Raw genomic sequence first — 25,732 nt, forward strand, 5'->3', positions numbered from 1 at the left:
CCTATCACTGGATACCAGGGAGAAGAGATCAGTGCCTCCCCTCTCCATTTCCCCTCCTCAGGAAGCTGTAGAGAGCAATGAGGTCACCCCTCAGCCTCCTTTTCTCCAAAGGTGGAAAATCTGTTCCTATTAGTTTATTGCATGGCTATTTTTGCAGGTGGAAGAAGTCATACGTCCTGGAAGATCACTCCAACAAGTCTGTCACATGCTGACAGAATAGAAAACCATATCTAGGTGAATAAGCTCTGCTTTGCAATCTCATGCAAACTATTGTCCCAGTATGCCACTTCGGAATCCTGACGTTCTAAAAAAAAAAAAAAAACCACCAACAAAAAAACAACAAACCACCAAAAAACCCCCCACAAAACCAAACAAAAAAAACCCCACAGTCACAAAATCCTGGACTTCAGTACTCTTGGATATGATTAATGCATTCTCTTGCAAAGGAAGCAGAGATGCCCTCTTATTGAGGACAGGTTTTAAAACATCCAATCCTTATGCCACTTTACATGCAAAACTCAAGGAGGGCAAGAGGCGACATGGCACAATCTGCAATTCTGACAAAGCTGATAAAAGTTTCTTCCCTGTCTAGGCAGTGGCCTCTACCAACCCCATCCACTCCGTCATTTGCTAATGATATCCTGGCATACTGTTAATGTTTTTCTATATAAAACTGAGCAAAAATACTTTCATTTTTTAATGAAATATTGCTTACGTGACAAATAAGGTCATCAAATTAGGAAACAAAGATCAGTCATTCAGAGAAGTTAACAGGGCTAGAGAGCCTTTACACACCTTAAGGTTTGGTTCTGGAATCTTCCTGCCACTTTTTGCTGGTTATTTGAAGATTTTACTTGGCAAGATGAAACGTATCCTGTGCTGTCCTTGCAGTTACCCGCCCTAGTTTCCCCGCATATATTCAAGTAATAGTAATACTCCTTTTTGTCATCTTTGGCTAAATATGGTGTGACAAAATCTGAATGAATAAGAAAAAGAAAAGTGTTCTAAAACCCAGCAGAACAGATGTAAAACACCAAATATCTATAGAGGACATTTTTCCTGTCTCCAAACATGACACTGGAAAACTGGCTAGTCACACCACAAAAGAAAAATAGTGAGCTTACCTGGAAATTGAATAAGTGGTCTTAAATCAATGGAGATATCATGTTGCTCATCAGTCAGAAGACAGCTCTTACTCTCCAGGTAATCCCTGTGACAGGCATACTCAGTAACCCACTCTATTTCATACCGGCAATTTGTTTTTGCTGTGAGTTTGGGACCTGCACTCTGATACAGAAATGAACAGAATTTAAATTAAAAGTACAGAGACTTATTTGAAATACAATCTTTAAAGCAACAGTATCCCATTCCTTTAGGGTCAGTAATGACTAACTTCACCTGTAAATTGCTTAACAGCTGCTAACATTGTCTCTGGCCTCTCAGAAATAGGTGTTGAGAAGAAAGTAAAACAGCTCTTAGTAAAACAGCTCTTATTAATGATGTGGCAAACTAGAAGTCTAAACAGAGGTAAAGTATCAGGCATTAGCAGAAGGTCAGCAACCATAACAGTACATTAAAAAGCACTTTTCCTTAACGTGTTGGCAAAAGCAGAGATATGTGAGCCCAAATTGCTAAGCATAACTTGGATTGTGTTTGCCTCTGAGGAGTCCTCAAAGAAGGCAGCAGCGATCAAGAGTTCTTGGAAGGCAAAACAGCCTCTTAGACACGGGTGGTTTAGCAACTTTGATTCCTTCAGTCCAAATCAAGACTGAAAGAAGTCTGAGAATTCTTTAGCCAACACTTCTGTCAGATGCATTTTCTGTAGTGAAATCTTTTTGCACCTCTGGGAGAAGGGGTAGTCTTGTTTTTCCTCACTTTAAAGTGAAACATTTAGAAGCTTGCCTCATTTCACAAATCTGTATTTTTACCACCCACTAAAACAACAGGCACAGGTAAAGTATCAGATAAGTTACAGGTACAAGTAACATCAGCAATACTATTCATACTACATATGTGCATAGCTGTAGTGCGGTATTACAAAGTGACAGTAGAGAAAGGCCTATAGTTTGTTTCTGCAGTGATGAGGATGAAGTATGGTACCTATCTAGATCAGATGAGAGACAAAACATTAAACCAGAAGTTAGCCAGATAAGAGTTCCTCCTTCACTAACCTCCAACCAAAAGCATCACAATATGAAATGGCAGAGCATTAGCAATAGCCACTCTGGCCCAATTTAAGGAATATGAGTGGCTGAGATTACCTGACATCACATCAAAGTGATCATCATACTGCATTGACACTAGGCTGAAACTGTGTCCTGCAAAAAATAAGTTGCTGCTTAACACTACAGATTTTACTTTAAGGTAATAGGAGTTCATGAGCCTGCTTAGTAGAGTGACAGACTTTTACCATGCAATGAGACTTGCTAGCTATTTTTTTCACCTGAGAAAGGACAGATTAATAAAGAAACGAGTTACAGGCAACAGTTGTAGGCATGCCCGGCCTGACTGATGATGGAAGAGTGCTCATGAGCAAGCAGAGCTCCGGGCCAAGAATTAACACTGTACTAACTCTGTCCTATTCTCAGAGGAAAGCTTTGAACCCAGAAAAGGACAACCAAATTCACCAAAACAAGAAAGAACACACCCCTGGGAAAATTTTATTCAAGTTGTTGTTTATCTCTTCAGAAAGTCTTCTAGAATTTATTTAGATTCCTACACTCTTCATGAGCTCCAAACTAGGAGGATTTCTGTTCCCTTCAGCCTTCAAAAAAAAATGAAAGATAACACACACAGAAGTTAAAGACTAGCCATTTAACACAAACTAAAACAGCAAAGTTACCTCTTCTCCCCTCTTTGATGGGCACACAAAAGTGATTGTCACTGCTGGGTTATGGCCTAGGCAGAAGTCTGGCTTTTCTTTATCACTGTATATTCTCTCATAACTCAATACCAGCCTAGAAACAGAAAATGGCAAAACAAAAATACAATTAAGACACTATGCACTGTACAGAAGAAGGGTATTTTTGAAAGAACATCTGCCCCTTGCTAGATACCCAGGCAGGATATACCAAAGTAGCCCTATTCCTGAAAGATACTTTTATGGAGGTCTTTATTCCTTTAATCTTAGTTAACCAAAATAAAGATTAAGACACTCCCAGAAAAATTACTTAATACAGCATCCTCTTACACCCCAGTTAAAGACTATGCTCAATGCCTTGTAACCCATGTTATAGCAGGAACTTGGCTGATAGTCACAAGAACACTCTAGGTTTGCTCTCAAACTGCTGGAGAGCAGATGTGATAAACACTCTTGCAACTTTTGGAAGTAATAACCACTCATGTTTTACCACATTCCTATACTTTATCTCCTCCATATGTACAATCTCTTTCCATTCTGCCCCCAGAATTAAAAGCGAGATGAACTCATTAGCAAATTGGCAGGAGCAAGGCCACTGGGACAGATCATACAAGGCAGGAGTAGAAGAATGAAACATGATAACTATATGACAGGGAGAGACAAACGGCAAGATGACTTGGATGAGAAAACAAGGAGACCAACACAACTTCCCAACTAAGCATTACTGTTCTATACAATCTAACAGGCCGAAGACAACAGCTCATGGAGGCATGACAGCCTGGCTTCAGGTTAGCCACACCTCCAACTGGCCTCTCTATACCTTAGGACACAGATATACAATCATCTTACTCTTCCCAGGCCACCCTAGTCTGACTGAGCACAAACAATGAATTTTCCTCAAGCAATGAAGAGCTCTTGAATCCTAGCAGGGATAAGATAAAGCTTTCTCACAGAGCACTTTTATAGAGTACTTAGTTGCACTTTAATATGAGAACAAGCTTGTGCTTCCTCAGATGTAAGCTTCTGCCTTGGTACAGAAGCTTGGTACCTCAGCCACTTGTTTCATGCTAGAGGGAAAAGCCCTGCAACGAAGGACTAATAACTTGGTTTGTAAACCAAAAGAAAAACCACAACCCTGTCACTGAAACAACCCTGTTATTAACCTGGTTTATTCCGCTTGTTTTCTTCAGCTTGCATCTGAGATAAAGAGTACTGCAGAAGTCAACAGGGTACTATTAACCCTACAGACAAGGTAAGCAGGCTCAGATGACCTGAAGCTCAGAAAGATCAGCATGTTAAGTAAGTCCCCTGAGCCACATGGGGTGGTTTGGGTGGTTTTTTGGTGTGGGTTTGTTTGTTGTTGTTTTTGGAGTGGGGTTTTTTTGTTGTTTGTTTAGTTGGTTTTGTGTTGTTGGGGTGGGGGGTTGGGTTTTCTTCCTTTCAAGGTACACTTCCAGCACAAAGGGCAGCAAACAGAGGCAGCATCAAGGAAACAGTTTCTCCTAGTCCCAGCTCTGCCACCACCAGGAACAATAAGCCTTGCATTGCTTATCTATTTCTTCTATTAAGAACTTCTTAATGCAAAAATACAGAAGGGCAACATCCACCAACTTTTAAAGTACTCCTGGGCAGTAGAGTGAGCCAAATACAGTGCGTAAACCCAGAGGTGGAGTGCATTTACCCTGTGGGCCCTCAGACAGCAGGCAGATGGGGTCAAATCTCAGTCTTCTGCTTGCAGGCAGAAAGCATCTCACTTCTGAGAGTTTTGCAATTCTGTAAGAAGGACTCTCTCACAATGAAGAAGAAAATTTGATCTGTTATGCCAGTACAACAGGATGCCTGAAAAAGACTCTGCCCTGCTAGTATTTGAAGAAATTTTTTTCTGCCAGTGCTTCAAAACTGAAGTGGTATTGACGTTAAGTTTTAGAAGACTCATCTGTTACCAAGACTTTTTTCCAGCCCAGATGACTGAGAAGTGTTCACAGAAGTATCACCACAAAAATTACATACCTGTCTTTGTCACGAAGTTTCAGCTGTTCCCGTGGATGGCCAACATCATACACCTGACCTTCGTGTAACAAGCAAGCAGCACTGCCAGCAGGGCAGTTTCTGGTCTCTCCACTTGAACTTCCTGTTATAGAATATAGAAAATAGAATACAGGACTCAGTTTCTAAGCCCAGCTCTACCTGAAGTATCTTGTAATTTTATTTGTGGGCTCACTTACCATTCATTGCTTCACCCTTTTCTGAAAATACCTTTAAAATGGGTTACATAAACATGAAACTGGCAAGACAAAACCTGAAGTGCTTGTGATATACAGGGGGAAGTTCATGCTGCCCTGCTTTTGGACAGCCAATTCATCCTTCCTGCTGAAATAGCTGCAGCTAGTTTCCAGTTGCTGGTACAGCTGCTGGGTGGGTAGGGCTTTGAGAACTTCTACAAGCGTGCCAAGTATTTTTTTTTTCTCCACAACACCAGAATGATACCAAATAATGGGTAACCCCTCCTCACAGAAAGCAGCCTTCAAATCATCAAAAGCATCTTGAAACAATAGTGCAAGTCCTAAAATACTGATCTTTGGTCATAGGACAACGTCAACTGAGGCACTGGAAAAGAACCATACTACTAGAAACTTATACACCAACAGGTGACACAAGCAAGTGTTCACACCTAAGTCCCTGCAGATGTTTATGAACAAGGAATCATCATCAGAATCATCCACCAAGTAGTGTCCTGAAACTTGGATGAGAGGATTCAAGTCATGTTTCTTCAAATCTTCATCAAACACATAGCAAGGGACCTAGAACAACAAAAAATTACATGCAATCCATGCTACACAAGTAGGGAGAAGTAATGAACAGGCATATATAAAGCCAAGTTAATACGTGCAAAAGGTTTTTACTTCTGGAAGCTCAAAAGCTAAACTTAAAGTTAGATATGCTGACTAAAATGAGGCATCCAAAGTTACAGTTCTGCTCTAGCTTTTAGAAGAGTTCTACTATAAACAACAATCCAGATGACAAAAAAGGTTGAAAAGTTATTTAAAATTCTCAGCTCCACCCACTTCCAACAGATACTTTACATGCCTATGAAAAAGTTAGGTCTATGGAGGTTGCTGGGATTTGTTTAGGGTGTGGGCAGGTAGTTAGAGTAAAATTTCCAGATGTGTGAAGAGTAACTTCTGCATGGATAGTACATAGATTACCTCTTTCACGGGTTTAAACAAGTCTTTCTTGCAAGCCACAAAGGTCCTCCATTCAAAATAGTGCACACACTCTGCTGCTGTTACAAATTCAGGGGTACCCTATTTAAAGGGGAAAAACATAATTCTTTGAAAAAGAGACTTCAATTTTATTTTATATCTGTAGACAGCAAGAAGTTCATTCACAAGCTTAAGAAAAACAGAATACAGCATGTCACAGAGCAAGGGCATCAGTTTCTTAACAGCACTTGTTAACAGCAAGTTTGTTATTTAACAGCTTTGTTGGCAAACTCGGTAAGATTCAGGGTGTCAAATCCTTCTCGGTCTGCATATACACCAATTCTCAAATTAACATGTGCCAGTCCTAATATGCAGTAATTGTACTACATCTTTTAGAAGCGCTCACTACACCAATTGATAGTGGCAGAAGCAGCACTCACATCTAGTTACTAGAAAGGAAAACACCAATACAAATGTGTATAAATAGATGAACAGCAAGGCAATGCATGGTTTACCAGTTCCCTGTCTTTTATCCTACAAAGACAACTAATTAGCGATCTCTTCTGCTACACAGAAAGAACCTCTCTGATCTCAGCTACTGATTTTTACAGGCTCATGTTATACACATTTGTATCTATTTCAAGATGGGGGTTGTACCACAGTTCAGGGCTGGATGGTCAACTGAACGTCTCTACTTTGACAAGGACAACAATCAGATTTTTCCATTCTCCCTCCATTACCTCAGCTAGAAGCACTTTAGCATATTTAAACTGATTTCCTCCCTGTTTAACCCTGCTATAAAAGTGTTGGAAACAAGTTGTTCCAGACACTATTACAAAATCCTTTTACTAGGTCACATGAAGAACAGGTGTTATAACTATGCTAATTAGAAGAAGTTTGAAGATTATTATGATCTGGTGTTACAGCTGGAGTTGAGCGATAATTTTTAACTTACTTTAAATTAGAGTCATCTGCTGAAACAGAACAGGAAGCATGTAAATCTCTGCTGCACTGGCACTTTGAATTGGCTAGATTTCCAAGAGGGGGTGTGCAACAGCATCATCAGCGACAACTGTGGCACTAATAAGTACTTACCTCTGATACACAAATGTATAAACTGATCACAGCCTGTACAGAATACGGAGCTGTGGTATCAGTTAAGTGTGTGGAACGTGTAACTCCAAAAGCACATGGAGGTGAACTGCATACACGCACACCCCTAGGATCTTTTCTGGGATCTCCATTCACAGTTTAAGCAGATCCTCACAAACAACTACTCCCCCAGAAGCCCAGCTGGACATGTAAGCACTATTAGTTCAACTATGTGCATACAAAACCTAACACTTACTGTTGTCAGCTATGCTGACTCATAACTGAGGCCAGTCGCTTTCTTCGATGCTGTTCTATTAAACAGCCATGCTAGGTTGACAGCTTGGGCACAGCTAGCATTTAAACAATAGCTCTCATTGTTACAGCACCCTGTATGCTGTTGACTCATTTCTCCATATTATGCTATTAAAATACTACAGTGCAATCCCTGTAAAAACATTAAAGACCCAGAAGTGCCCGTGATCAGAGCTAAGCTCAGATCTGCAATTATTTTCTACTGGACTGAATTTTGAAAGCCACAGTAGATAATGACCTTAATTTGGTACTAAAACATAACTGGCTGTTCCTTAAGCCATGAAGCTCAGTAACTAGTACATCCACAAGCACAGCAAGTCTCCTTAAAAAGCAAGTTAGAAGTACTTGCCATTTCCATTGAAGATAAGAACATGTGACTTAGACTTACCAGTGTTTTCCCACACAGGAAGTTAATGTTGCTTTGAATTTTGTGCTGACTGCCTCGCTGCAAGCAGTTACGTGTAGTGTTGAGTTCCAGAAGAGTGTCAGAAACCTTTTGCAGGCCTAAGTCACCTAGGGGTTTTAAAAAAGAAAAAAACAAAAAAAAAAAGAAAAGAAAAAAAAAAACACCACCGAAAACAAAAGAAAACAGGCGTTATAATACAATGCCTTCACAGAAGCTCAACAGACAGGCTCTAATTTTAAGCACTGAGCAGCACAAGATATACCAGTCCACTTGAAGACAGCCTGAACAGAGTACAACTGAAGACCTTCCTTGCAGTTCTTGCAATTTGGAAGACTAGATCCAAGTTAAGACAGTGTTTGACATCTAATCACACTTCTACTTTCTCCAAGGTTTTTAGCAAACACTTTGAATGTTAAGAAGCCCAACAGCAGGTGCCACTACAAACTTAGTCACTGTCTTAGGAACAAGGGACTCCATCAGAAAACTGTTACCAACTAGTTTCAAGTACCACAATTCACTCCTCCCTCCCACCAGCTTCTATTTATCAGCTTTTTAGCCTTTAAGCCATTCATACAAATAGCATCAGCACAATGAGAGACAGACTCTACGATATAATCACAGAATGGTTCGGGTTGGAAGGGACCTTTAAAGGTCATCTACTCCAACCCCCTGCAATGAGCAGGGACATCTTCCACTAGATCAGGATGGGGCTTTGAGCAACCAGCCTGACCTTGAAAGTTTCCTGGGATGGGACATCCACAACCTCTCTGGGCAACCTGTTCCAGTGTCTCACCACCCTAATTGTAAAAAATTTCTTCCTTGTATATAGTCTGAATCTACCCTCTTTCAGTTTAAAATTGTACCTTGTCCTATTGCAACAGGCCCTGCTAAAAAGTTTGTCCCTATCTTTCTTGTAGGCCCCCTTGAAGTACTGAAAGGCTGCAATAAGGTCTCCCTGGAGCCTTCTCTTCTCCAGGCTGAGCAACCCCAACTCTCTCAGCCTTTCTTCATAGGAGAGGTGCTCCAGCCCTCTGATCATCTTTGTGGCCCTCCTCTGGACCTGCTTCAACAGGTCCATGCCTTTCTTGTACTGGGGACCCCAGAGCTGGACACACTACTCCAGGTGGGGTCTCACCAGAGCAGAGCAGAGGGGCAGAATCACCTCCCTCAACCTGCTGGCCACACTTGTTTTGATGCAGCCCAGGATACGGCTGGCTTTCTGGACTACGTGCGCACATTGCAGGCTCTACTTACATCTCAATCTTAAGTCTACTTAGTGAAGAACCCATTGGTGCCTGGGCACAGCCACTGTACTGGTGTTGCCTGCAGACAAACCCAACACAGATCTACCGCCTCAGTGCATGTCCCCCTGCAGCTTTCATCCCCTTTAGCACAGCTTGCATGCTGCATGAAGGCTGGGGTCAGTGCTGCGTCACTGCGTATCCCTCTCCTCCCCAGCACCTGACACGAAGGGGAAAGGTGGAGCACATTTCAAGTCATGATGAGCACCAGCTCAGGCCACTGAAATGTTTCTGCTCAAACCTACTTTGGTTAGCATTAAGCACCAAGCCTTTTTAGATCTCGCATGCCAATTCAACCCTGTCAATGTTTGATAGGTAGATTTTAATTCTGCAAAGAGTTTGGTTTGAACTACAGAGAATGCTATAAAATGCAAATATCAACCAGCTTCCCCCTTTCCATTTGTGTTGATGTCTACACTAGGGAGAAAGCAAGTCAAATCTGTAATCACTGTAGACAGCAGGTCTGTACCTAGGACAGACTTTGTTTTGTCTTAAAAACACACTCACTGGAACTTTGCCCATCCTGTTATCTCCTCGCTCCAGGCAAGCAAAACTACACTACACCCAAGTAATAGTCTTGAGAGCAAAAGGAGCAGAAGTAAGCCAATGGGGCACGAAGAAGGTACAAGAACCTCAAAAATACAGTCAAGTCAATATTCTGCAGAAACACCATTCCAGGCACCCATACTCAAGGCTGTTACCAGCTGCCAGTGCTTCTCCTAGTGATGGGCATTGTTTGGCATCTTTCCAAAAAGTTCCCCAGCACATTTTTCAATCCAGTCGTGCAAAGGAACTGGGAAGAGATCCACTTGTGACTGTTTTTGATGATCATCACTTGCGTTGAACTGTAGCAGGTAGAAAGCAGCTATAGCCAACAAACTTGCGGGTAAAGCTGAAACAGTGGCAGTCAGAACAGAAACTTGATGCTAACCCACATGGCATCCCCTCAGTAGCTCAGGCCTCTTCTATTCATGTTGCATATGCTTACACTAATGTGCCTTCCCGTAGCACAGTTAAGATGATCATACCTAAGCAGCCATTCACAGCACTCCCTGTGTAACCAGGGTGACAAGTATTACAGACCATTCAATAACCCTCTGCCTTCTCAGGGGAAGGTAAGAGTGGAGACGCACCAGCCCAGAAAAACGGCAGCGTGAACTAAACCTGTACATACGTGCACATGCTGAGAACCCGCAACAGTGGAGCATGTTACCATCACTGCAGCTCAGTGCCACCTTCCAGGCACCTGGATGCTGTCAATGGTTCATGTCTTTTATATTTGCTGGCACTCTTGTTATCAAAAGGCTATCTTCAGGTTTTAAGAATTCCAGCACTGGTGCTGACAAAGGTGCCATGCAGCCCTTTTAAACCTAAGACCTTTGAGAGTAAGACTTCCACGTATCACATTATTGCTTAGAAGATGCTGGCAAAGTGTCCTCTTTTCTTCCCTAGATTAGCAGAAGGAAGCCAACACGCCTTTCTAGTCAAAAGAGCTATATATAGTAACAATATGCACACATGGTTAAAAACTCTGTGTACATTCATAACCAGAGTTTTAAGCCCCAGCTTAGCAGAGTACTTCTGGCAGCACCATCTGAGGACTTACCTCAATGCTCTGTAAGCATTAGTTTTCTCTCAACTCTGAGAACAAACTACATTGCTCTAAAGACCATGTGAGCCAACTCCAATTTCCTCAGTTAAAGTGATATTCAAGAAAAATCAAGTTAAGCCAGTACATCTTGTTTACTACAGGCCAATATGCATGCTCTCCTCCCCCCTGCACACTTAAAACTAGTTTGGGAACTTGCTAAAAGTTTTAGCAATAATCTCTTCAATGGCATACGACTCCTCCCATCCCTGCTCACAGAGTAAGCAGTCTCATAAACCATCCCCTCACACCACCAGCCCCCCATGAGCTTCCTTCCAGAGCACCAGTTCTGCAACCGCCTTTTCTATAACACTAAGCATTCTCTTCAATGATCACTCATGTTTCTTCATTACTTTAGAGACACATTCCTTCCACAAAGTAACACACTAAAATCAGCTAGTACAGCTCACAAAAATTACCACCAAATACTTCATATTACACTGTTGTGCTAAATCAGAATCAAGGCACTGTCCACAACACGTTTTACTCACTGACTACTTCATCTGTTACACTGAAAGGAGAAAGGCAATCATGGAAGACATCCAATCAGTTGTCCCAAAGAAGGGGGCATTTAGGTGGCAGCTCTCATTTCATGTCCAGTCTTTCTACTGCAGCTGGACAAAGCGCACATTTCACCACCCAGGTCAACAAACAGTTACAGCGATATTTCTGCTTTTCATTTTAGTAGTAGTTCAGCTAAATGGCACACAAGTCACTAGGTGTCACGCTGAGTTAAATAAGTACCACATCATTTCCATCTTCACTGACATTCAAGAACTAGAGCATTTGCCTACACCTTGAAAACTTCCAAGGTCAATCAATGAAGCTAAAGAGCTTTTTCTAGGAAAGGCCTTTGGGGTCTCAACACCAACACTGGTACATCACACTGACACACAGTTCATGTTAGCCACAAGGCTTCCCCTGGATACAGACTGATCACAGTCACAGAGCATATGGCCTTACCCCCTGTCAAAGCTGGAATCAACAAACAGAACCAGCATTATAGCTGTTACTTCTTGCATAGCCGATATTTAAAAGCAAACCTATTGTTTGCAGTGAAAGCTTCTTTCTGAAAGAATGAAGATCTGATTAATCCCATATTTGAAGAAATTTTACAACTTAGCAAAGTTTATCAGCTAGCAAACTGCCCTTCTTCCCCCATATCAAAGCCCTTCAGCTGTACTCAGCTTTGGCATACAAGTAATCTCACAAGTATCTCAACTGGATTGCTTGAAGACAGGTATAGAATCATAGAATCATTTAGGTTGGAAAAGACCTTTAAGATCATCAAGTCCAACCATTAACCTAACACTACCAAGTCCACCACTAAACCAATTAAGGGTAGACTAGCAATTAATTTCATGTTCCTAGCTCAGTGGCTGGATTATTTTTTAATGAAGTAAAAACTAGGAATCATTAAGGTTGGAAAGGACCTCTAAGATCATCAGTCCAACCATCAACTCAACACCACCATGTCCACTAAACCATGTCCCAAAGTGCCATGTCTACCCGTTTTTTGAACACTTCCAGGGATGGTGACTCCACCACCTCTCTGGGCAGCTTGTTCCAATGCTTGACCACCCTTTCCATGAAGAAATTTTTCCTAATATCCAACCTAAACCTCCCCTGGTGCAGCTTGAGACCATTTCCTCTCATCCTATAGCTAGTTACTTGGGAGAAGAGACCAACACCCACCTCACTACAACCTCCTTTCAGGTAGTTGTAGAGAGTGATAAGGTCTCCCCTCAGCCTCCTCTTCTCCGGGCTAAACAACCCCAGTTCCCTCAGCCACTCCTCATAAGGCCTGTGCTCCAGACCCTTCACCAGCTTCCTTGCCCTTCTCTGAACACGCTCCAGCACCTCAGTGTCTTTCTTGTATTGAGGGGCCCAAAACTGGACACAGTATTCCAGGTGCGGCCTCACCAGCGCCGAGTACAGGGGAACAATCACTTCCCTGCTCCTGCTGGCCACACTATTCCTGATACAAGCCAGGATGCTGTTGGCCTTCTTGGCCACCTGGGCACAATGCTGGCTCATGTTCAGCTGGGTGTCAACCAACACCCCCAGGTCCTTTTCTGCCAGGCAGCTTTCCAGCCACTCTTCCCCAAGCCTGTAGCGTGGCACGGGGTTGTTGTGACCGAAGTGCAGGACCCAGCACTTAGCCTTGTTGAACCTCATACAACCGGCCTTGGCCAATGAATCCAGCCTATCCAGATCCCTCTGCAGGGCCATCCTACCTTCGAGCAGATTGACACTCCCACCCAGTTTGGTGTCATCTGCAAACTCACTGAGGGTGCACTCAATCCCCTCATCCAGATCGTTGATAAAGATATTGAACAAGACTGGCCCCAAAACAGAGCCCTGGGGAACACCACTTGTGACCGGTCACCGACTAGATTTAACTCCATTCACCACAACTCTCTGGGCTCAGCCATCCAGCAAAGAATACACCTGCCTAAGCTATGAGCCGCCAGTTTCCCTAGGAGAATGCTGTGGGAGACTGTGCCAAAGGCTTTGCTAAAGTCCAGGTAGATGACATCCACAGTCTTTCCCTCATGCACCAGGCAGGTCACCAGGTCATAGAAGGAGATCAGGTTGGTCAAGCAGGACCTGCCTTTCATGAACCCATGCTAGCTGGGCCTGATCCCCTGGTTGACCTGCACATGCCTGTTGAGCTTACTCAAGATGAACCGCTCCATAATATTCCCTGGCACCGAGGTCAGGCTGACAGGCCTGCAGTTCCCTGGATCCTCCTTCCGGCCCTTCTTGTAGATGGGCATCACATTGGCAAGCCTCCAATCATCTAAGACCTCCCCTGTTAACCAGGACTGCTGACAGATGATGGAGAGTGGCTTGGCAAGCTCCTCCACCAGCTCCCTCAGTACTCTCAGGTGGATCCCATCCGGTCCCATAGACTTGTGAGTATCCAGGTGGCATAGCAGGTCATTAACTGCTTCCTCCTGGATTATGGGCCTTTCATTCTGCTCTCCAACCCTGTCTTCCAGCTCAGGGGGCTGAATACCCTGGGGACAATTGGTCTGACTATTAAAGACTGAGGCAAAGAAGGCATTAAGCACCTCAGCCTTTTCCTCATCCTCGGTGGCAATGTTGCTCCCCCCCCCCCCCCCCCGCATCCAATAAAAGATGGAGATTCTCCTTGGCTCTCTTTTTGTTGTTAATGTATTTGTAGAAACATTTTTTATTATCTCTTACATTTTTTATTATCTCTTACAACAGTGGCCAGACTGAGTTCTAGCTGGGCTTTCGCCTTAGCTTCCAGGTAACTGGAATCTACACTGGGAGTCTACACCTGCCTAGACGTGGATTAAGGAGATTCCTCTTTTCTCAGAGTGATTTTTTTTTTTTTTTTGACGAACAAGAGGCTTGATAATCCATTAGCATGATCTCAACTCAGTGTGATGGTGCTGAAGCTCTAATGCAACTAGAGGCAGTATGATGAAGCATGGCAGGCATCACTAATAAGCCTCAGACTTACCATGAACAAGAACAAAACCTAGACAATTTGACCAATAAAACAAAGCAAAATTCAATGTTGATGATAACTGCACTGCCTTGATTTCTTACTTTATTGCAGGATAGTTAAAAACATGTCTTACTTGAAACTGGATTTGTGGCTTAACCCTTGAGAATCAGTTCAAACGGCCTCTGCAAGACCAAGTTATGATTGTTGCCAAATCCTCTTCCACCCAGTAGCAGTCAGGCAATAATACACTCAAGGTCTGCACACAGCGGAATATTTGATACTGCTCACAGGCATCATCCAGCTCTGTTCTCCCCTCCTCTCTCCACAAGGAGCGTGGAACAAAACCTACACAAGCCTCTAGGTCTCACACTTCCCTGCGGAGAACAGGCTTCCCCAACCTGCCACATTCCAGTCTCACTCAATAAAGCATGTTAAAACAGATGCCCAGACGCTGCTTCCTTTTGTAATCCAGAGGCAACTGAAGCCTCAACGGCATATGAGTTGAGACCCACATCAGCATGAAACAAAATTCTTGCTGTACATTTTAGGAATAAAGCACATTAACAGCGTCAAGTGGTCTACTGAGATGCCATGCTCCTCAGAGTAGAAGATGCTACTATATGCAGCTGCAGTTTGAACTCAGATGCATCTAACCAGTCATTCCAGAAAACTCTGGAGCTTGGATATACTGCACTACATAAAAAACATGCAGCCATGAACTGAGGTATACTTTTATTCATGCACCCAATGATTTTATAAGCCTGGGTTGCAACCCTAGTAGTTTGTTTGAAAAGCACTGATTGACCACAGTCTGAAACCAAAGTATCTCTACAGTTAATGGAGAGGGGTGGGGAGAATGGAAGCTAACTAGCCACTGTGCATCTGCATACAGGCAAGAATCACCTTCCTCCTCACCATCTTCCAACACTTCTACTGAAGACTCATAGCTTCTCATAAGAGCTGTCTGCCAATGGAAAGCAAGATTGGCAAGCATGTTGGATTCAGACTTCAGATCTGCAGGACTAAGAGGCAGTCTGAAGAGATATTACTCTTCAGAAAGCTATTGCTTTATTCTTTTAGAAGTAACAGTCAGCTATCAGAAAACCTCTTCATCAGTATTCATATATTATTGTTTCATTAGCTGAAGCACAGAAGCAACCTTGGAAGTAACACGCATCCATGAAAATGAGCACACAAATACTGTTCAGAGCACAAGCTGCTTCTGATTGATGAAACCATGTGCAAGCATGTGTATAGGAATATGCCAGTTTCATATTTAGATCAGCATGCAGATGTCCACCAATCCTCAGAATACCAAGGACATCTGTGAACTACTGAAGCAGCCACCAGATTTGACAAGTGTAACTGAAAACAGAGGACTGCATGTAATCACCTTCCTTTCTGTGTGTAACAACTTAAAGACGACAGCCCAGAAGCTTAGCAATACTCCAAGATTGCATTACAGAGGAGAGTAACCTGACTCTGAACAAAGAGCTGATGTAACACCAGACTGGGTTGTGGTATAGTTTCCTAGTTCAACTCAAGCTTTAGCCAGTGTTCAGTACAAAGCTTCGAACAAGGCTGTGCACAGTGCATATCTTGCCACAGGTAGATGCACTTATTTCTACTTGAGATAGCCTTGCACAGTTTCACACTAGAGCACAGTCAACTAGACCATAAGCTAAGTTTCACTGTCCTGTGAAGTGACTATCTGCAATCAAATCATGTTTTCCCAAATCTCCCCAGTAAATCTACAACAGAATAAAGTTTTACACTGTTCTGAGAAGAAAAAGAGGAAAAAAAAAAAAAAAATCTTCGCCAACATGTCAAAGTTTGCAATCGTTATAAGACCACCCATTAACATGACTCTGAACTACTCGTGAGGAAGGACACTTGTTTACTTACCTACAGACATATAGGTCTTCTTATTGATGTCATATGCACAGACTGCACTTGATCTTCCACACTCTTCAACACCAGAACAGAAGTTTATTTTATAAAGCACTTGTTTGTCTACATCAATCGCTTCCCATGTGTAACTGAAAAGAAAAAAAAAGCCTGTCAGTTGGTATTCATATTTCTGCACTGCCATCCTCTAGACACCAGTCCCTGAAATAACTGAGTTATAAAGCTAAGAGCACCACTAACTCAAGTTTCATATTCGTGTTCTATATCCGTAAATACCAGAAGTAATTGTTACTGTGTTGGGGCCAGGAACAAAAGAGATTTAACCACTTGAGGAACATATATCAGCTCCATTTTCCCCTTTCTTGAACACCCAACTGCCCACTGTTCCCCCTCAAATCTCTCTGAAGGCCACTCTGACTAGGTATATCACAGGTGGTGAACCTTTTCCCTTGAGAGCCTGATAAACTTCTCAAACATCTTTGGCAGGCTGTGTACTACTGCACTTTATCAATACCAAATAACAGTGGCAGAAATGCTAAGTCTAACTGGAATAGAACAGCCAGCCACATCTTGCCTGCCAGCAGAGGAGCCACCTACCTTCAGGGTCAAAACTGGTGTTGAGATTCTCTTAGCATTCAGACTGAAAGATGCTATTAATGCTTATTAGGGCCTAGCTGCACCTTTATGCATTTTATATATATATATACACACACACACACAATCTATCTCAATATTGAAAGGACAGTTTCTGACGGCTGATGTCAGAAGCTGTAAAGCAAGCTGAGCTATCCACGAGAAACTCAGTGAAAGATCACACTAGCTAGCTACAGTCATATCAGAAAGTCAGCTGTCCAAAAATTGATATAGGAACATGAAGCTCTGGTTAAATACAGTGGGGAATAAATCAGAGTAACAGAAGAAAAAAATTAAACACAGTGTAGTTCAGAGGTAGAGCAAGGATTTATTTCTCTCATAGCAAGCGCTAAGACTGCAGTGAGATGTGGTCAGCTTCATGACACAGCACCACCCAGTTTCAAGGCAGGCCCAGGTCAGCTAGTTTGGAGTCAGGAGGTCTTTAGACAGCCTGGCTCACTAGCACAGTGCTGTGGCCAAGCTCTGTTAAAAAGGCACAGATCAGTAAATATTTGCTGTCAGCTTGGCTCAGCTACACCTCTTCTGGAGCTGGCAGCAGCCTGCATCCTCTGCACAGTATTGATTTTTGCAACACAAGAGAATTCCCAGCTTCCCTTCCATCCCAAGTGGAAACTTCAGTAGGATTTAATATAGAGCCATCACATCAGAAAACTGAGGACAGCGCAGGGATTTATTAGGTATTCCCATTATTTACAACTCACACAGGGTTTAATGCATCTATCTGACCCATAGAAGCATTTGTCTTAACCTACAGATTAGTACCAAATCTAGCAGGGGAGCTCAACACCCCCCTCTCAGCTATCAAGAAATTAGAAGTTGACCAGAAGCTTCATCCATAAGGTTTATTTGCCTTAATCTCCAGCTCATAGGTATTGCACCACTTGACATTATTGTACCCCAAATTCCCCCAGGAGGAGAACCCATTCTTGCTCTACTCTGAAGCCCAGTCCTTGGGTGAGGAAGGGACAACAGCAGTTCAGCTACTTTACTCTAGATTTTGAGTCCTCCAAGAACTCTCAAATCCAGTGCATCCCTTCTCTAATCAAAGAGCCAGCAGTAAGATACCACATACTTTTCCATTTAATTACTGACTACGGGTTCTTGGCTTCCCTGTACTACAGCAGCCGTATTAATTTCAGTCTGCTAATGGCTGGAACAAGCGAGGGACAACTACATGAGAGCTCTCTCTGCAAACTAAAAAAAAAAAAAACCCAACTTTATATCCTAATTATATTGGGATATAAAGGCTCAAATATAATAATATAAGGCTCAAAAAATTACTTACGAGGTACTGACTCATACCCAAAACACCAATAAACTTACTTTTTAATCAGATTCAAGAATTGTCTCAATCCTAGACAAATACTTGCCATTATTCTTTCCTCATAAGCAGGCAGAGCTGACATTTTATAATCGTACTGATCAGGTCTCTGAGCTACTTTCTTGCATTTCTGAAGCAGATAAAGACAATCCCGATGCAGGACAATGATGACAATTAAGCTGCAGTACAGAATAACCGAAGTTCAGCAATGGAAGAAAGCTTGACAACACACACACAAAAAGTTAGGAGAACCTGACTCTACCTTCAAGGGCTCTGAAAACAACAACAGATTAAGACTAAAGTTGTTTTTTACCTCCAGAAGAAAATGCATTTCTATCAAAATACAATTTCTTCACAATGAAGCTCCAGAAAGTTAGCATTTCACGGAAAAATTCCCAAGGGCTCCAGTACTCTTTTTTTGACTGGCTTTGGAAGACAACAAAAAGGTAACGTAATACAAAGGCACAAAGTTTTTGATCAAGCTGGAGTGCTCTTCAGTGTGGGTTTTGTTGGTTTTGGTTTTGGGGTTGTTTTGGGTTGGTTTTTTTTTTAAGAGAACTTGCAAGTTAAAAATCTGTTTGTGAACTGAATGAGAACCTACATTCCTCACACAACAGAATTATCACTGTGTGAGATTAAGGGTTTTGCTTTCCCAGTTCCACGTTATGAAATATAGGAAATCAACATCTTCAAGTCAGCTCACCCACATGCCAGAAGCAAAAAGAAACAAGATGAGCAGCTTACAAAACAGAAGCAAAGCAGTCACTGAAGCCAGCCCTTCCCTCTGCCCTTTCACAGGCCCCTGGACAGGGAAGGCTGAGTCGTCCTTCAAAACACTCCACAGAAAAGAAATAAGAAATCCCAGGTTTAATCATGTTCCAAACCACACCTTCAGTGGCAAACAAAAAATGAAAATCTAATGCAGTTTCAGAGTAGTACTACTTTCAAGGAAGTTCAAGGGACTTTTTCTAGGTGGTTTTTTTTTTTTTTTTAAATGGGTGGGAGGAGCAGGGCAGGATTTATTCACTGGGAGTAACAGCAGGCTGGATGTAGCCTAAGCAGCTGTTCTCATCAGCAAGATGCAAAATACACTTTCACCGTAAAAGCAAGAATTATTTCTCTCGTAAGTAAGACTCCTGGCATTAAATCAATGCCTGGGAATAGTTTCAAGTGCTCTACTTTCCAAAAAGATACAAGCTGACCTCTCTGCTGCATCCTGTAATGGAAACAATCTGTTGGCAATCAGGTCGCCACGCGGACCGGCTTCCTCCAGCTGCTCGGCACTCACCTCCACCAGCAGCAATGCTTCATGCAACTGCCCCCTTCGCCACGGCCAGCCGAAGTTATCTTGTTTGAAGGGCTTAAGCTATCCCAGATTCAATACAGTTGAGCTAGTTTAGGGAGCTGTCACACCAATAGTTTTAAAGAGCAACAGCCTTGGTCATAGAGTGGGGTGCAATGCACCCTCTATCCAGGGGGCTCAATACAGCTGCTGCCTCGCAGACGACACCGTTGAAGCAGCCATTTCTGGTGCAGTTCAAGATCTGGGCTCAAACATGGCATCTGCCGTGATACTGTCAAACAGTTATTTTTGCTGAAATCACAACATGATGCCTGTTTCCAGATAAATCCAACCGTGTACAATCCCACAGTTAGAGGCCCGAAACATACACCCACGTCAACACCCCAGGGCAGGCTCTCCTCCCCTTCTCCTCCCCGGCGTGTTGCTGGCCCCAGCGCCCAACACAAGCTGGACCCAGGGACTGACCTCTCTCAAAATTAACTCAGCAAAAACAACAGGTGCCTGCGCATGTGTGTGGAGAGAGGACCGAGCCTGGCCAGTTCCCAGTCTGGCTCACAGCAGTTTCTGGCCATGCACCAGCGGCGGGAGGCAGGCAGGGAGGCAGGCAGGGAGGCAGGCAGGGAGGCAGGCAGGGAGGCAGGCAGGGAGGCAGGCAGGGAGGCAGGATCTCCTGCTGGAGGCAGCACCAACCCAGGCCACTGTCGAAAGCAGTTGTGCAAGCAAGGTCCAAACGAGTTACTGGGAATAACCTTGCCTGCAGGTCAGCCTTTCCAGCTGCCTAGCTTTGTTTTTAAGACACTGAAGCACCAGCATGAAAAAGAAAATTACACTACTTCTCAGCAAGTCATAAGATCAGGGAGCTCTGCATTTTTCTGACAAGCAAAGCAGCAACTCAGGGAAAAGGGATACGAGCATCAGGAAGTCTAGTTTACCTTGCAAATCAGTAGCTCGGGCACTGAAGTCAGACAGGGTGCAGACGGCTAACGGCTGTCACAGCACGTGCGTCCCCACGCCAGAGTGACTTTGAGGTTTGAGCCCTAGTGAACCACTTCAAATGCAACAGAGCACCAGAAAGACTATTGCTACCATTCTCATAAGCACGCTCAAGTTTTTGGTTCTCAAACTCTTACCCAAGGGTTGACTGCTAGGAAGAAGAGTACACCCTGCTCCAAACAGCTGTAAAGCGTAGTTACAAAGAAACACGCATTTGCTCTCCGGGGAATGCACTGAAGCAGCTCATTTTGCTGAAGGGGTGTTACACAGACAACCCTGCACAGAGACAAGACAACCTACAACCACAGGAGTTGGAAAGTGGATCTGTATGTGATTATGCATCCACACAATTTTGTGCCCAGCAGCTCCTCAGCTATCAGAACACTACAGAGATGAAACTAACGCCTGAAGGTCTTTATGAGCAGGTTCAGCCAGTGTGATCACAGGTAGACAAGCTTGGGAACAATTTCCACAATGACCACTTCAAACTTGAAGCTGGCAGCTCAGATCCACTATTAGATGTGGCTAATATTTTAGCACAAATATGTTATGGTAAAGAAACATCTATGTCAAAGCAAGTTCTCCTTACAGAAAAGGAGAGCTTGAATGGCGCAAGGTACAAAGCTATTGCTATGCTTCAAGAGCTTTTTAATCCCCTACTCATGCTTAGCTCTGCTCTAGCTTACCTGTCACTTTTTCCAACCATCACGCACAGTGCATGTCTTCAGGCCAGTTTTCTTGCATATGCATCATGCGTAATAGCCTTACAGTTATACCACAAGCTGTTCAGCTTTCTCCATCCAAAAGACCTTTGGTCTTTTATGCTACACCGTAAACCACATCTACTACGTCATCTTACAGAACACATAAGAAAAGGGATAGCAATTTGAAGTTCAAGTACGCAAGACCTATAGGAAGCTCATGTGCTGAGGTGTCACATTTAAGCCATTATAATGGCAGCTTCCCAGGCATGTGAAGCAACCAGGCACATATGCAAATAAATCCAATAATGACTTACTTATGACATCTCCCACTTAAATATGTCAAAGCACTTAATAGAGCTGAGTGAGTTCACTTAAAGGTCACCTCTCTCTACTCAGCACATGCTGCTTCACCGAGGCTAAGCTGAACACTAAACCCAGGGTTTCCAGCAGCACACAAGAGCACAGTTGTGGTTTCACAACAAAGGCTGAAAAGACAGTGTTTGAATTAACGAAACTGTATGTACAGTCAACTGTAGGAATTGTGTTATTAAAAACAACTACAACATTAAATGTAAAGTAGATTTTACTTACAACCCCAAAATCAGAAATTCTGCATAATAGCAATCTTGTGATGTACACCAGTTTAAGTTTTCCTTCCACTCAGGAGTCTAAAAGTTATAGAAGTTATGCACCACCACCTATCCTTGCACAGTAGACAAAAAACATTACCTACTGTCAAATCATCTCTCATCCAGGGTAGATTATCAGGCAAAAGAGCAGGCAGAGGAGGCAGCTTGTATTTGCTACTCTGCCATCATACTCAAAACATTTCCTGCAATTTTTTTGAGAGAAGGGAAGTTTTACAGTAACTTCCCTGATGTTACATGGAAGGTGAACCCAATCTGTCAAGCTTTCTTTTGTGTTTGAAGTAGATACATTTAAAGACCAGTTCACAAAAGTAATTCCAGAATTTGCTTCTCCTGTGTTGTCACATGAAAGATGTAAGGGGAAGAAGGGAAAACAGGGAAAGAGACCGAACTGGCTAGTAACCTCCTACATCCAACCAGTTCCCTGTATTCTTCCCCAGGTGCTCATACTGCAGCAATCCTGGAGACACCTCTACACAGAAGATAAAAAGAGAATTCCAATTGCAAGTCACATGACAGCACAGTCAGCTGTTGGAGCACACAAGAATGAAGGAGAATGCATGATGAAACCAGTCACTACAAGCCATGACATTTGACAGTTTCAGAGAATGAAAGCTTCTCTTCTTTCCTCAGACTGTTCAAGCATACCAGCAGTAACGCTACACAAAACAAGCAATGAAAACCACTAACTCAAGTTTAAGTAGCCCCATGCCACAGTTCTTGCACAGAACAGTTTTGACACCTTTCCTCCTCCCTGCAAGACAGCTTTTCTAGCCTGAGTATCATTCTACTCCTATTTAAAGGAGAGTCAGTGCCTCTTCTAATCCCCAACATTTTCCTTCCTTGCCCACCTGTTGACATTCACAAACCAGACACAGAGGCTGCTGCAGCTTCACCGGTCCTATTATGCCACACAAAAGTCAGGACACTGTTTTCTTAACAGTTGTAAAACAAATCAAAACCTTGTCTTAAGGCAGTGCAAAAATAGGTTGGTCAGGGACTCGTCCTGCACACCCATGTTGTATCTTTTGGCTGAGACATCAGCCAGTAGTGCGTTTGCGTTGCCTAAACTGCATCATCCCTCACCCGACAGCTTCTCTGCAACTGTGCCGGAGATGACACTTCACCACTGATCTCCATGGGGTCTTCCCACCTGTCAGACTGCAAGTCCTTGTATTTTCCTTTACCCATCCTAGATTACTAAGCATAATGCCTTCAAAGCAGTTTTTCCCACCATTGCACAACAGCAAGCAGACATTTTTGAAGCCATCCACCTTAAAAGGAAAACTGCCAACTATGATACCTATTCACTATTTATTTTTCACTTGCCAGTAACAAAAGGAAACTAGCTTAAGTAATTTGCATCCAACAAGCGACTGCATGTCTCTCAATGGCACTCACAAATATTCCTCTATCACAGACATGCAAAAAAACCAAGACAGACACTGATAGGACTTAACGTTATCCTCAAAATAGGAACTGCTTGGGAACCAAGTCATTTAGGGTAGGTTAGGGGTTTTTTTTAAAAAAAAAAAAAAAAAAAAAAATCAGAGTCAGAGGAGTTAAATTCCCTCCAGAAGCCACACAACAGTTTCCAATTTCTGTCTCAATTCTACAAGTAGGGTGGTCATCCGACAAAACCATTTTTTGCCACCCTCATGGGTTAACCTTGCAAGCAAACCTCCTTTTTCATCATTTAACAGTATCATACCCCAGATTCTGCCAGGAGGAGAGCCCATTCCCTCCAGTGCCCCAACTTCTGCCCTCAGTGCTACATTCACTGGGTTACATGGGTGTCTGCCCAGTGCTGCTGATTTAGATAACACATTCCTGTAAGTACCGCTGCATATTTTGGCTAAATAATGAAGAAGCGAAGACTAGCAAGACATTGTTGCCAGACTAAATTCATGGCCGAATTCAGAGCAAGAACAAGTCAAAACACGAAGAACAGTGCTATTTCCACATAGCAGTTCCCATTTCTCAAATCTTTCTTAACTTCCCTGTAAGCAACTTAATGGAATCTTGTGATATCCTTAGTAAAAAGATGAAAAATTTCTTCACGGAAAGGGTGGTCAAGCATTGGAACAGGCTGCCCAGAGAGGTGGTGGAGTCACCATCCCTGGAAGTGTTCAAAAAACGTGTAGATGTGGCACTTCGGGACATGGTTTAGTCTAGTCTACCCTTGATTGGTTTAGTGTGGACTTGGTAGTGTAGGTTAATGGTTGGACTGGATGATCTTAAAGGTCTTTTCCAACCTAAACGATTCTATGATTCTAACTGTCAAGTGATGGCCCTTCCAAATCGCTTTGGTTTTTTTTTTTTCCACGCTAGAACAGATACAGTGACATAAACCAGCAGTCCGGGCCACGGGCAACTTGAACGGAGCAAGTCTTCCCCATCTTCTCACCTGCAAGCTTCCCGTACCTGCAGAGGGTCACAGGAGGAGCTCCCACAGGGGACGGCTCCACGCCGCCAGCCAGCCGACCCCCCTCAGCCCACCCTCCGAAGAGACTCCCGCAGCCTCCCCACAGCCCCCCGGCGCATTCGCTACAGACCCAGGCTTGGCCTTGTGCCCGGTTGCACCTGCACGCCCAGCCGCGGCCCCCGGCGCTCCCCGGCCCGGCCCTCACAGAAACGGGCGACCAAAAGCCCCGCTCGGGCCGCCCCGGCCCCGCCGAGCCCCCCGCACCTCCCGCTCGTTCACACGCGGCCCCGCGGAAGGCAGGAGCGAGCACAGGCAGCGGGAGAGCCCGCCTCGCCCCACACTCCGCCGGTTACGGCCCTTCCCAGCGGGAATGCCCTCTCCAGCCGCCGCCTGTCCCGCCCCGCCGGCCGCCCCCCCGCTGCTGCCCACCTGCACAGGTCCCGGTAGGCGTCGCTCAGGGCCGCGGCGGCCCCGCCGCCTCCCTCCAGCCCGAGGGGCAGCAACAGGAGGACGAGGAGGAGCGGGGCGGCGCGGGGCCGGGGCAGCGCCATGCGGAGTTGGGGGGGGGGGGGGGGGGCGGCGGGTGCCGTGGGCGCGGGCCGAGCCGAACGGACGCAGCTGCCCCGGGACGTCAGGCGAGCGCCGGCGACTCAGCGGGCACGTCATGTGACCCCCACCCGTCCGCCCATTCCCCGGTCATGTGGCTGCCGTCATGTGCAGGCGCGGCGCTTCACGTGACGCGCCCCTTTCCCCCTGCCGCGGAGTGGACGGAGCCTCCCGCTGACACCACCCACCGCGCCCCCCCCCCTCCCACCCCCGCACGTGCTGGGCGCGCTCACTGGCCGCGTGCCGTGCCACCGCCCCGCGAGGGCGCGAGCGCGCCCTCGCGGGGCGGTGGCACGGCACGCGGCCGCAGCGCTGTGGCGCGCTCCGGCCCGGCAGTTGGTCAGTCAGTCAGTCAGTCCGTCCGTCCGTCCGTCCGTCCGTCCGTCGGTCAGTCCCCTGGGGCGGGGGCGTAATGGCGGCAGGGTGTAATGGCGGCAGGGTGTAATGGCGGCAGGGTGTAATGGCGGCACCGCTAGGCCGTGCGGCGTCGCTGCGAGCCGCTGAGGGGAACCGGGCGGCCCCCTCCCCGGGATGTCGGCCCTCTGCACCCCCCCGGGTGCGGGGTGCGAGGGCGCGGGGCAGACCTGCTGCCTTCCTCGGCAACGGGTCATCCCTCTGGGAGAAGCAGAGTGCCTGCCCCGCTGCGGGCTGTCGGGAGGGAGGCTCCGGGCCTTGCGCTGGGCGGGCTGGCGTTTGGGTGGGGTTGGGTGTGCGGAGGCTCACCCCGTGAAATCCACTGAGTGGCACGGTGGCTGAGTCGGAGAGACGCTGTTTGGGAAAAGTTAAATGGGGTTTCAAATAAGTTACTCAAAATGTGCTGTGACGTCTTGGGAGAGATCAGAACACTAAACCCGTTAGGGATGGA

The 25,732-nt window shown here is 44.7% G+C and overlaps 1 protein-coding gene across 1 annotated transcript in view; it reads right to left on the reverse strand.

Moving 5' to 3' along the window:
- Window positions 1-24,812, reverse strand: part of IGF2R (insulin like growth factor 2 receptor) — a 62,613-nt gene extending 37,801 nt beyond the window's left edge. The window contains exons 1-9 of the mRNA XM_075708621.1: window positions 24,691-24,812; window positions 16,212-16,345; window positions 7,856-7,980; window positions 6,067-6,165; window positions 5,532-5,661; window positions 4,871-4,991; window positions 2,843-2,957; window positions 1,125-1,287; window positions 796-976 (exon numbers count right to left, since the gene is read on the reverse strand). Coding sequence (XP_075564736.1) covers window positions 796-976; window positions 1,125-1,287; window positions 2,843-2,957; window positions 4,871-4,991; window positions 5,532-5,661; window positions 6,067-6,165; window positions 7,856-7,980; window positions 16,212-16,345; window positions 24,691-24,812 — 1,190 coding nt within the window. The remainder of the gene's footprint in view (window positions 1-795; window positions 977-1,124; window positions 1,288-2,842; window positions 2,958-4,870; window positions 4,992-5,531; window positions 5,662-6,066; window positions 6,166-7,855; window positions 7,981-16,211; window positions 16,346-24,690) is intronic.
- Window positions 24,813-25,732: the final 920 nt, after the last annotated feature.

This window comes from Pelecanus crispus, chromosome 3 (assembly GCF_030463565.1).
Source record: "Pelecanus crispus isolate bPelCri1 chromosome 3, bPelCri1.pri, whole genome shotgun sequence".
Lineage (NCBI taxonomy): Eukaryota > Metazoa > Chordata > Aves > Pelecaniformes > Pelecanidae > Pelecanus > Pelecanus crispus.